The sequence below is a fragment of the Spea bombifrons genome, chromosome 4, assembly GCF_027358695.1.
Source record: "Spea bombifrons isolate aSpeBom1 chromosome 4, aSpeBom1.2.pri, whole genome shotgun sequence".
NCBI classification, from domain to species: domain Eukaryota; kingdom Metazoa; phylum Chordata; class Amphibia; order Anura; family Pelobatidae; genus Spea; species Spea bombifrons.
In genome coordinates, this window is record NC_071090.1 from 71,550,099 (window position 1) to 71,563,407 (window position 13,309).

At 40.3% G+C, this 13,309-nt stretch overlaps 1 protein-coding gene across 3 annotated transcripts in view; it reads left to right on the plus strand.

The window, feature by feature from the left end:
* The window catches only part of PPP6R2 (protein phosphatase 6 regulatory subunit 2), a 40,855-nt gene that overhangs the window by 22,837 nt on the left and 4,709 nt on the right, over positions 1-13,309 (plus strand). For 2 of the 3 annotated variants that reach the window (XM_053462619.1, XM_053462620.1), the window contains exons 8-23: positions 310-423; positions 689-815; positions 2,807-2,959; positions 3,097-3,300; positions 4,088-4,152; positions 5,152-5,267; positions 5,795-5,880; positions 6,209-6,289; positions 6,502-6,599; positions 7,205-7,262; positions 9,019-9,140; positions 9,884-10,065; positions 10,823-10,985; positions 11,180-11,268; positions 12,162-12,366; positions 13,036-13,053. In XM_053462619.1, the coding sequence (XP_053318594.1) occupies positions 310-423; positions 689-815; positions 2,807-2,959; positions 3,097-3,300; positions 4,088-4,152; positions 5,152-5,267; positions 5,795-5,880; positions 6,209-6,289; positions 6,502-6,599; positions 7,205-7,262; positions 9,019-9,140; positions 9,884-10,065; positions 10,823-10,985; positions 11,180-11,268; positions 12,162-12,366; positions 13,036-13,053 (1,881 nt within the window). The remainder of the gene's footprint in view (positions 1-309; positions 424-688; positions 816-2,806; positions 2,960-3,096; positions 3,301-4,087; positions 4,153-5,151; positions 5,268-5,794; positions 5,881-6,208; positions 6,290-6,501; positions 6,600-7,204; positions 7,263-9,018; positions 9,141-9,883; positions 10,066-10,822; positions 10,986-11,179; positions 11,269-12,161; positions 12,367-13,035; positions 13,054-13,309) is intronic. The other variant, XM_053462621.1, reaches the window with a different exon arrangement.

Sequence of the window (13,309 nt, forward strand, 5' to 3'; positions counted from 1 at the left end):
GCCAGCCCTATTTTCATCTTAACCGTGTATTGGAGTTATACTTCATACAAGTTGATGCATTCATTCTTTAATCTCATTTAAATCCTCCCCAGCTGCCTCTACTGAAAGCTAGGCAGCAGTCTCGTTTTCTAACTCCGGTAACTAAAGAATCCATGTGACGATATGCGGGAAAATGCATTGGACTCGTTGTACAATGGATTCCAACATGGATTAATAAATGAAAATACAGTTTTGGGGACTAGACTGTTTCTTTAATGTTATACGCCTGGAGAGGATCTTGGGTACACGTTTTATTTTTCTAACCTGTAGGCAACAGTGCGTAGAACAGCTGCTGCGCAATATGTTTGATGGAGAGCAGACTGAAAGCTGTGTTGTCAGTGGAACGCAGATCCTGCTGACATTACTGGAGACCAGGAGGCCAAGGTAAATCCAGCCGCCTTGTTACTTTTCGGGTCCATGCAAACATAAAGAATCATTTTGATTTGAAAGACACCCCTTCTAGAATTGCAAATAGGACTCAAAGGCTTATTGACGTCAGTATAACATCCTTTGCTTTTTAATGCTTTTGAGATGAAAGTAATTAATTTTTGCAATTTGAATACACATTAGCATTCTCTGATTATTTTTACTCTCGCTCTTTGTGTTAAGGATTTTCATGCATCTTCCCCTCCTGTTTTTTTTTTTACAGTGTAGATCCCTTACTTGATTCTCTTCCACAAGGATATGATAGGCCTCCTCCTGTCAACAGTAGTATTCTTCAGGCAATAGAGCCACGGTTAAAGGATTTTCATCACCTTCTTCTGCATCCGCCGAAGGTATTTTTCTGTAATGGTCTTACCTGTACACGTTATATATGTTGCTGTTTATCCGGTCTCCGTAACAGGATTATTTCTTGTGGCAACTAGGATTTTCTTTCTGGCATCTAGGGTTTCATATGTTGAGCAGTGGCACTACGCAGGGCAGGGGCTCTAGAGAGCAGGGCAGGGGCTCTAGAGAGCAGGGCAGGGGCTCTAGAGAGCAGGGCAGGGGCTCTAGAGAGCAGGGCAGGGGCTCTAGAGAGCAGGGCAGGGGCTCTATAGAGCAGGCTTTTCCTCTCTGTTTGCAGACAGCAGCTCCGTATGGTCACGTTGTGCGACATCATGTGACCCAACAGTAGTAGCACAACAGTTCCTGCACTTTGTGAATGACTCTAGGTAATTTGTCAAATCCTGGCATAATTGAAAGGAAACAAACAATGTGCTGCCACCTATGCATGTGTAATAGTATATGGATGTATGTGATTTAAAAGCCTGTGTCCTTAAAGTTCCTGGGACAATTTTCTGCCCCAGTCTGATCCCAAGAAACCCCAGTGGGTTTACATATGCAATCAGTACCCAGACATAATACTCCCATCAAATACAGATTTGTTTGTAGAAAACTGGTGTTCGTGTTTGGTATGTTGAACCATTGAAACCTTTGTGGGGATGCTTTCCAAAGCTCAAAGATTGTTATTTTTCAATAGATGTTTTTTTTTATTGGCTCTAAAATGTTTGTAACCTTGTTTTCTATGCCAATAGAAAGATCGGAGAAGGAATGGGAGTTATGTATGTCGATCCATAGTGGTTAACACAATATAATGCTCCTGCGCATTACTTGATTAATACCACTTTGCTCTTCTAAACAGCCCCCAGTGTGTTACTTGTACATCAGATGAGGCTTCATCTGAAGTCTTCAGTATACCATCTGATATTCATTTCTAAGCAGAACTATACCACTAATGTAATTTCTAACCAAGAAACTGAGAAAAACAATGATGACAAAAGCTTTTTGGGGAACCTGCATGGGAAATGTGTCCCAGAATGAAGCTGTTAAATACATTGCAGAATGCTATATTACGCTGAGCATATTACATTTTATAGATAAATGGATTCAAATAGCTTCCTGGTATTTAAACATAGTTAGTTTTCTTTTACTTTCACCTTTGCTTCCTATGCTCCTTTGCGTTCGCAAATTTATAGGTGTTCATTCGCGTTAAGCTTTAGCATGTTAAGCAAATAGATCTTAGCAACATTTTTATTATTTCCCCAAAATGTTTAATTGCATAAAAATGAAGCCGTTCCCATGACAACAACCTGTTTTGCCTTTTGTGTGAGAAAACAATTGAGGGAATTTTTACATGATTAAATATTTCTGAAAAGGTTTTGCCATTCTGCAATAGGTATGCACTAGGTATGATAGAAACCTAGAATTTAATAGTAGGTAAGAAGCATTCTTCCTGTCTAGTCTGCTCATTTTCCCTTGGTCTAGTCTTAGATTTAGGATAGCAATATGCCTATCTCATGCATGTTTGAATACACTCACTTCTATGTATCTACCACCCCGCCGATGAAGTAGAAATAGTGTTTCCCATGCTGCATTTAGTTACAAAAATGATAACCTCAGCATAGTTGGTGAAACAGCAACTTCTAATGTCATTAGAATTACTGTGTTTCTCATGATGGACGGTAGACATGTGCACTCCGATTCGTACAAATTTCAATTTTAACACAGTTTTCCGATTTCATCAACTCGTATAAATTTCCAAAAACGAGGACCTGAACACCTCCCTATTAGTTACTGAATGTAAAACACACTCCAATTTTCATCTGAACCGGAAGGCCATTTTCTGAAAACAAATGGACCAAGAACGAAACTAAAAATTAGTCTGAAATGTTTTTGGTCTATTTGCACACGTCTAGTGAACAGTAAGCTGTCAGATCTTCTCATTTCATCTTAGTGTGTATTTGAAGTATATATGTGAGTAAGTCATGTTTCGTTCTTTATGCAGAAAGAATCAATCTTGACCACAATTGGAGTGCTGGAGGAGCCTCTGGGAAATGCCCGTCTGCACATAACTCGGCTCATTGCTGCCTTGCTGCATACCAACACTTCCAGTATTAACCAAGAGCTGTGCCACCTTGGCACCATGGACCTCTTACTTGTAAGCAATTCCAGCAAGAGTTGTTTTAAAGCTGTTCATCAGGGGACAAAGGAGATAAAAAAATGTTTCCTCCTGCTGTAGACAGGCAACATCTATTTTGTGTTTGTTTCTTCTGATCTTCATCCATTCTCCCACAGGACTTGTTCTTTAGGTACACCTGGAATAACTTCCTCCACTTCCAAGTGGAGTTGTGCATAGCAGCTATCCTGTCCCACTCATTGCGTGATGGGAAAAATGCAGTAACTGAGGGGAAAAAGGCTGAAGAGGAAGAGGCACTTAATGGAAATGCAGAAAACACCCAAACTTCCATACCTGAGCAGGAGGATCTCATGGTCACACATGTGAGTCTAAGCTTACTCTGTTTTTTTTTTGTTATCCTTTCAGCGTCTCTTTTTACTTTGCCAGCCTTAGACTAACTGGTTGCTAAGTATTAATTTGACGCGGTTGTTAAAAAGAACATACCTTTTCATTTTCAATGTTGTATTGTTAATTTACAGAACACTGTATTTGTATTTTGGGATATCCATATTATCCATATTATCTGTATCCATTTGGAGTTATAAAACACTTTAATCTGCTGAACAAATGATTAGGATCAGGGACACGTGGTATCATTTGTAGCATTTTTTAAAACATGTACTTCAGTTTAGTTGTTGACTTGTTGGCCTAGTAATGAGTAGCATGATGCCCATCATTGAGATGCGGCAGGGGTCTCATTCTTCCATCATTGTGATTTCATGTCACTTCCTGATGCCTAGCATCAGGAGAGCTGTGTGAGGGACCTGCAAGAAGGTGTACTCATCCTATAACAGTTCTAAAACCAAACTTGATGCATTCACAAAGTACTAAGCTACTCCTTGCTGGTTATGCTTGGATTTTGTAAACATTAATTATGTTTATTAAATTTCCACAATAGGGGTTGTGTCTGGTATCCAATATGCAGTATTAACTCCCTAGTAAATACCTTAAATTTCAAGGCCACATCTGTGCGGTAATAGCTCTGATGGAGGGTATCTGTCCGTTTTGGAAGAATACATAATGTTTGCAGAGGAGTCCTCTTGTGAACCGTAGCATTTATTTATAGGGACAATGTTTACCTTCGCTTGCTCATTAATGTGTTATGTTTAGCTCTTTCAGAAATGCTGTTTGGTCCAGAGAATACTGGATGCCTGGGAAACCAATGACAAGATTCAGTAAGTGCTTTCCCTCCCTTTACAGCAACTGATTTCCAAGCACATTCTTTATTACCAGGGCCTGCACCAGAAATCGCAGGACCCAGTACATGTTTCACGCCTGGGCCCCAGTACATGTTTCACGCCTGGGCCCCAGTACATGTTTCACGGCTGGGCCCCAGTACATGTATCACGGCTGGGCCCCAGTACATGTATCACGGCTGGGCCCCAGTACATGTATCACGGCTGGGCCCCAGTACATGTTTCACGCCTGGGCCCCAGTACATGTTTCACGCCTGGGCCCCAGTACATGTTTCACGCCTGAAACTTGCCTTAAGCACATTGAGAAGGTGCTGAATGTAATGTACGTGAATACTAAGCCACCGTTAAGGGATACGTCTTCTGCACATCTTTGCAGTCATTGTTACGGTCAACTGCACGCATCAGTAAACGAATATTACAAATAATGTACCCCCTGATGGTGACCATGTTTATAACACTTGGTAATTGGAGGGAAAATTCACAAAATAGTGAGTTGAAAAAATAATAATCTCATTGCCTTAACGATACACTATAAAGGGCAAATCCTAATATAGTTAATGTAGTGTGTTGTTTTTTTCTCTTGCCACATGTCACTTTTAATAAACTCCTGTGCGACTCTACACACTACAGCACTATGTGCTATTTTCTCCCATTATACTAATAATAATGACCTTTCCCTGCTTGCTCACTGCTTCCACTACATACACATTTCCTGCTGTTTCCTACTCCTCGTAAAGCATGACAGAATCTGTTGTTGCTGTATAAATAAAATATAACAATGATTTTACTAATAATCTGTTATGCAATAACCCAGTTCTACTATTGTTGTGGGATTACAACTCTCCTAGTGAGTAGATGGCAAATAGGAAAATGTCCAAATAAGTCGCCACCGAGTACAATTCACAACATAACACTGCTGTACGCTTGTGTCATTGTACATATTATTTCTCAGTAACTGTTACGTGTCTCTAATTTCAGGACGGAGGGTGGTAGAAGGAGAGGAAATATGGGGCATCTGACCCGCATTGCCAATGCAGTTGTTCAAAACATGGAGAAAGGCCAGATGCAGGCACAGATCGGTGACTTCATTACAGGTAATACTTTCTCTGGAGGTCGCCCATACATAGGGGCTATGTATAAATTATGATTCTGGCGCAAAATCTGACAAGTAATCTTATTTCCGTATCAACCAATGGAATGGTCCAGTCATCCTTTGCTTTCCCTTTTCAATATGAATCCCTTTTTAAATAATACAAATTGTAATATGAGCCCGGATACGTTAGAAATGTTTGGTTGCTGTCTGTAACCAGGTGATTTAGTCTAGCTTTGTTTTAGCACTGACATTTCTCTGCTGTCTTTGTGCAGAGATACCTCTATAAAATCATTTTCATAGATCTTTTCTATGCAATAGGGAATCGGCAATCTTCTTCCCACCAACCAGTGATAATTTCTGTACATGGTGTGAAAAACCTGTAACTGTCAGCGTAACATCTACAACCGAATAATGCATTTGTAGCAATGAAAGTGGGCGCCCGGTTATAAGTGACCAAAGGCCGTGTCTTTTTGCACATCTTTTCCATTCTCCAGCTTTAGCTCTTCTTTCTGTTGCCTTTTTCTACAGATCTACCTGAGGACTGCAGAGGGAGATGGGAGAGCTTTGTGGAGGAGACTCTAACTGAGACAAACCGCAGGAACACAGTGGACTTGGTAAGGTATAGTGTGACTGGCTGTTGTGTGTAAAGATCTGCGTATGCTTTCTATCCACAACAACGTAAAAGAAGCACCGTTAAAGCAGATATGCCCATCACACGTGCCCCTTTCCAGGTGACTTGGAAGCCAAGTCATCATCAAGTCTATTGCTATTCATTAACAAGGAGCTATTGTATCCAAACGGCTCTACTGAAAGCCAGATTTTGGCTCTAGTTTAGATTCCCCGCACTTACCTTATGCACTCCCAATGTTCATTTTCCAATGCAATTAATCCTCTGCATTGCTTTCCTCCCAGTAACTCCCTTTCTCACTTTCCTTGTTCCAGGTGAGCACACATCACCTCCACTCATCCAGTGAGGATGAGGACATTGACGGCTCCTTTCCTAATGAGCTGTCTGTGCAGCAGGTGAGCTCTAGAGGACAGATGATTTTTAAATGGGAAAATCATCTTAGTGACTTCATTTTGATTCAATATCCTGGTGCGAGCTCTACGACGTGTCAGTGCTGCTAATGTGTACAGAATGCATTTCCTTCACAGTACATCGGAAAATCAGAATATCCAAATAACAGAGTAGAGCCATTAAAAAAAAGAAAACACCCCTGTTTTCCACATTACAGGCCTTCTCAGACTACCAGATCCAACAGATGACTGCTAACTTTGTCGATCAGTTTGGCTTCAATGACGAAGAATTTGCTGAGCAGGAGGACAACATAAAGTATGTGTAATACTGTTTCTAACCTATCATTCACCTTGTTTCTCTTCAGCTGCTGGCTATAACCTTCTAACCAAATACAGACTACAAAGCTTACTCATGGTGGCAAGATTGTGTCTAAAGCTCCGTGTATCTTGTTTTGCTGTTTAAACACTACAAAATAGAATTTTAAGTCCAGCACATAGGTATTTATGCTTATTTGTTAGATCATTTCAGCTCTTTCTAGTTGTCAGAGCAGCCAGTAAGTATTCAACTTGGGATATATGGTATTTGTTGTTTAACATGATAGCCACAATACTATCACTTGTTTTAAGGTATGTACTATAGTAAGTTGTATTTGCATACACCCAGTTGCCAATGTTGCTGGAAGAAAATACAGATTTTACAGTGAATATTCCTGTGAAACTTGCCTTAAGCACATTGAGAAGGTGCTGAATGCAATGTACGTGAATACTAAGCCACCGTTAAGGGATACGTCTTCTGCACAGCTTTGCAGTCATTGTTACGGTCACCTGCATGCATCAGTAAACAAATATTACAAATAATGTATATCTAAATTACAAGATGTCCTACAATTATTACTCATCAAGGGAATCTCTCTTTTGCAGTGCTCCCTTTGACCGCATTGCAGAAATCAATTTCAACATGGATGCTGACGATGACAGTGTATGTATTTAATATGTCATAGTTTGTTTTTCATTCATAAGGTTGCATGTGTGGATGAGTTTGTGGAATTCTATTTTTCCCATGTGGACAAACAGGTCTTATGGGATATACTATTATGCCCTCTAAACAGTGGCCTCGATGACTGGGGATGTAATAATACGTCCTATAGGAAATGCAGCGGCCCCGTCCTGCCTCCAACAAAGACAGCCCACAATGAGACAATCCAGGCATCCCAGAGTTATGTAACCGCTGTGTTCACCAATCACAGTGATCATTTGCATTCGTGTGACACAGCCAATGTTAGTAAATGTTAGTAAACATTAGCTTTGTCTCTGTTTTCAGACCCTCTCTTCCTTCATTTTCTGCAAAAGCCAGTGGAAATACATTGTGTTACATTGGAGCTGCAAGCAACTCCACAAGTTCCAACCCTGCATGAAACCCCTTGATTGCCCTCCAGCTCACCCCCTGAGCTGAGTAGAGGTGATTTAGGGATAGTTTAGCGGGTTTTAGCGTAAGTGTTAGTTTGGTTAGTAGAGGGGATTCAGGAATAGCGTGGAGGGCTTTAACAAAGGTCTTTGTTTGGTGGGTAGAGGAGATTTGGGGATATTGTACTGTGTTTTCCTTTTTAGCGTTAAGGAAATATAAATTGGCACACTACTATACCACAGATGAGGCATATGCCATTGATGCAGCCGAGTCTGACAGGTCTCATGTAGATAATGCTACCCTCACATCATCTCAAAGTACCCTTACAGCTGATGAACAAATATCTGATGCTTCAAGCAACACATCAGCTGGCTCTGCTGTCCTCCAACCAGTGTCTAAAATGAACATGGTCCCAGAAATCCCCCCATTTCAAGCCATTATGAACCGAGTGGGTTATGAAAGTCTTTATAGGTTTTTGCAATTTAATGACAATGCCTAGAAGTGATGCCAATTTAGATATGCTGTATTAAATTAGACATCTCATAAACTCTCTGTCGAAAAGGTTCTCAGAGGTGTCCACCCCAGATCAAAACATCTGTATTGATGAAATACTGATGCCATTTAAGGGGAGACAGCTTCAAGCAGCAAATCCCATCAGGTTGTGGGGTGAAATTGTATATATTATGTTAAAGCAAGGGAAGGTTCAGACATCCGAGTCCTCCAGACTGCCCTAACTCTGTAGGCATAAAGGGCAAATCGTTTGGGACCTATTTTTGGACCTTCTGTAACCTGGGGATGCAGGTGAACACATTTAGGTGTATTTTTCTGCAGTTGCACATAAACTGTGCAAGAAATCCTACGGAACCCATAAGCATTTGCGGAAAAGGGTCAGAAAATTAATATGTCCAATTTTGGTTTTGTGGCGGCAAAATGGTTGCATGGCAAAATACCTTGGGTTCTCTGCTAGCCAAATTAACCCAAAATGATTCATTTTTGTGGATATTTTGTAGATACTTTTAGACACTATTAGTGTTACAAAAAACATACCACTTTGAAACAAAAATCTACCCTTTAGATGCAGAATTTACCCTCTAATTGCCAGAAGTATATACAAATGATATGTAAATGATGTATTTTCAAAATCAAGATACATTTTGGGGTGGTTTTATCAGCTTAACTATTTTAGTGGAAATTTACATAAATACATTTAAAAAAAAAATCTATTGCTATATTTACAATATATTAAACATATATGTATGTGTGTATCCTTGTGTGTAATTGGAAGATGTTTGTTGCTTCACTTTCACTAGACACTGTTGTTTTTCTGCAGCCTAATGCTGCCTTGTTTGAAGCCTGCTGCAATGAGCGCGTCCAGCAGTTTGATGACGAAGAGGAAGATATATGGGAGGAGAAGGAAATTGGCTATGGTACTCAGGTCAAGTCTAGGATGCGGTAAGTGGGGGGCTGTCTGCCACATACATGTTACTTGTCTGTTATATAACCCAAAGTCGCTTAGAACATGTAGGCTGTACCTGTAGTTGTGTGCTTTTGTGAATTTGACACATTATTTTTTTTAGAGGACACTTGCCCAAATTTTAGTGTTTTATTTTGCATGCTGTATTATGTGCAATAGAGGGCTTTTGCCACTTCTGGCTCAACATAAACATACAGAATCAATGAAAATATAAAAAGTGACCTACATAGCACAGAATATCAGAGGAACATAGAATAAGATGGCAACTAAGGACTTTACCGTAGTCTTAAATTCAGGATAACCTTATGCCTGTGCTATGCATGTTTAAGTCTCTTCACTAGTAACTTCTTCAACTTATCTACCACCCTCTTCACAATGCTTGGAGCATCCTTACAATTTAAGTGGCATGGAATTGAGATACTGAATTTCACAATCCCATTGTTTGTCACTCTTCCTTACTGAGTGTCTGAGATACTAATATTACTTCACTGTCCCGTGTCCTCCAGAGTTAAATCATGTTGTTTTGAGTTATAATCCAGTTGTGTACTGCATTTGTAGTACCGTTCTCAGCGTGAATAGTATTTTTATATTAAGCTATGAATCCTTTTATTATGCTCCCTAATATGAGCTCTTGTCTACATACAAAACCCACTATTCTCTTCTTAATACTGTTTCTCTATTCTTTTATGCCCATTGTACTGTTTACCTCCCTGCATTGCAGATTTGGGGTTTCTCAGTCTTCAGAAGACTCATCCCGTAGTGATGTGGAGAATGGGGAGCCCACTGGCAGCCCAGCATCTGATGAAGAGGATGAGGGGGCAGACCACGGTGTAGAGACACCACCAGCCCTTAGTCCCATCAGCAGCAGCCCCCCCACACAAGACTCAGCCACATCCTCTGAAGGTGAGATGCAAACTCAACAGAGTGCATGACAGAAGGTCTACTAAGGGTGTATTGTAGCAATAATAGATTTTTTTTTATCATGCAGCCTATGGTAAACAATACAATGGTTCACCCAGCCAGACAGTTTAGTCTGACTAATGCAAGTCTGTGGTGGAACATACTTTATTAGCATTGCAATAAAGAATAATCTCAGTGTGCTAATTGAAAGCCACACAAAATATCACGTGACTGACAAAAATGGCAGTCTTCAGATCTTCAGGTAAAGGCCATTTACTGTAACATATTTCTGTATACATCACTGTATTTTCTTATCTTTGGTACTCCCTCTTTTATGTATAAATATGGTTTGTTATGGTATAAGAACATGATGATGAACATGATAGTTGTTGGTTGGGTCTGTGCAAGGGTGGCGCGATGAGAAAGGAGAGGACTTCAAGATGGGAAATTTCAACTTTGAGACACAGGTTTCAGTTTCTATGAGGTTAAGCGTAAAATAAATAAATCCAAAGCAATCACACTAATCGCCAAACAAAAAGCACAAGCTGTAAGCAGTTTTAATTAATGATTTTTAGGTATGCTAAAAGCTTTGAGGAGCTTACATGTATCAATTTGGGCCATTATTGGTTTTCTTTTATATTTCTTAAATATTTCATGCCAGTTTTTCTTTTTTTTCTTTTTTTTTTTTTTTTTTTTTAGAAATAAAAGTTTTTTTATGGCCACCATACACTCATGCTTTTATATTCTGTTCTGGTTTCAGAGTCCGGATGGACAGCTGTGTTTGAACCTGTCAACTCCAAACCCCCAGCACCTTCCGTGGCTTTGGATGTAGGGTCCAGCGTCTGGGATGCACCCGTTCCTGAGACATCATCCCCAGAGGAGAAGGGGTGGGCCAAGTTTACAGACTTTCAGCCTTTCTGTTGGTAAGTTTTTGGAGTCTCACATATAGGTTATTTTTTTCATGTCATGTTATGGGTAGCAACAAGAATTGGGAAGTGTATGTTACGCACATGTCTGTGTTTTTTGTTGTATTTACTGAGTAAAATGCAATTATCAGTGCTACATTTCCTTTTTTAGCTTATGATCTCACTCACATAATGCTGCCTTTCCCCCCCAGTTCAGAGTCAGGACCACGATGCAGTTCACCTGTGGATACTGAGAGCAGTGGCTCCGAGGGACATACTAAGCACAGTCAGGATAAATTTTGTGAGTATGAAGTATGATGGCGTCGGAAGGGGGTGTTTGGGGAGTAACTTGGAAGACTGTTTCTTGTATACTAAAAACTAGAGGACTGCATCGGGATGTGGGTCCTGTAGGACCTGCTAAAAAAAACTTGCGGGTGAGGGCGGTTTTTCGGGTGTTGCCGGCGGGAGCAGGAGGTCAGACAATGTACCCGCGGGTCCCAGTAATCCTGCTAACTCCCGCAAGGCTGTCTTCGCGTTGCTCGCACCCAGCCTGAACTTACGTGACGTCACATGACTCTGTTCCATTTCGATGGGACAAGAGAAGAGACACTGTGTGTGAGCAACGTGAAGGCAGCCTTGCAGGAGCGCGCAGGAAATCTGCAGTTCAGGTAAGGGGGTGGGGGAGTTTGTATAAATGAGTGCGATTGAGGGAATGAATGAGTATCTGTGAATGTTTAGTATCTGTGAATGAGGGAATGAATGAGTATATGAATGAGTGAATGAATGTTTGTGAATGATGTTTGCGGGAGCGGACGGGATTAGACACATATGTTGTGGGAGTGGGTGGGAGTGAAACACACACGTTCCGGGAGCGGGCAGGACTGGTCAGAATTTCAGCGGGAGGGGGATTAAGAAAACAGTCCCGCGCAGGGCTCTACTAAAAACAACACCCTAATGAAATCAAGGATGTCTATATATATATATATATATATATATATATATATATATATATATATATATATATATATATATATATAGTACTATATTTTTTATATAGGCGGGAGAGATAAGAAAAAAACTATGTAGCGTTTAAGAAAGGTCTTGACTTTTGTAGAAACCTAAAGTACTATGTGGCAATTAAAAGAATGAGGATGATTTATTTGTTGTAATGTTGTTGGTTGGGTTTTCCCCCAGTCAGCACCACCTCACCGTGTGCATGGAATGTGTGCGTCGCCAGGAAGGCTGCAGTAATTGGTTCAGATAGCGGTTCCTCAGGAGGCTCCGACAGTGAAGAAGAGGAGAAGATAAACATTGTCACAGAGACTATTAGCACAGGAACTGGGCATGAGACCATCAGGCTCATCATGGACACAAAAAATGAGAAGGCCACCTTCAGCAGGTGAGATAAGGGTCGCCCAAAACTAGAAGTGAGGGTGTTTGTAAAATATGTCCCTGATAACTGTGTCAAAGTAAAATTCGAGTTAGTAACATTGTATAAGCATTCAGTAACAAAATGAACTCTGAAATCCTGTGGAATGTCAGAGTAGAAAGCGGCTACATCTCTTTTTCATGTGATTGTTTGCATCAAAATTGTATAGAGCTCTATGGCTTATTTAGGATATCATGGTATATATATATATTATAGTTCACAATATACCATGTCACTTAAAGGTCCATATACCCAAGACAGCTTTTTGGAAAGCAAGACAAAACAACTAAAGACATAAAATGCAAGTAGTTGTGTTTTTTCTTACAATTGCCACCCTTCATATTTATTTAAACATGCGTGGGGAAGGCATTAAATCATCCTGAATCTAATAGAAGACCAAGGACTGTTTAAGTTTTAAGTCTTTACAGCTTGAAAAGTGGGCAGACCAGATGGGCCAAATGGTTCTTACCTGCTGTCAAATTCTGTGTTTCTATTTTCTATGTACCACTAAATCAATTCTATACAAACTTTGTAAACCAATTTCATTAAATGATTTCACTTTTCTCTTGACTGTGTTCCTTCTCTTTCCTGTATACCTGTCCTTCTGTTATTCTCCCCCTCATTGTGGGCACTTCTCAGAATCTTTACACCTGCAGGGTATGTACAGCATGCCAGGGAAGGACTTACATGCTCCAAACACCCAATGGAATAGGGAGAGTCTCAGTTGTTACTCGGTGTAAAAGAGACTTGACTTTGCGTAACCAACATGTTACTCTGTACAGTGCATGGTATATTCCCACAATATCTTGCCTTATCCATGCACGTTTTTAAATCTCCTTTACCTTGGGTAACATAATGGTATGCGGTGTTTGCTACTCTTCTATAATGTTCTTTGCAGTCGAGGTGTCGAGTA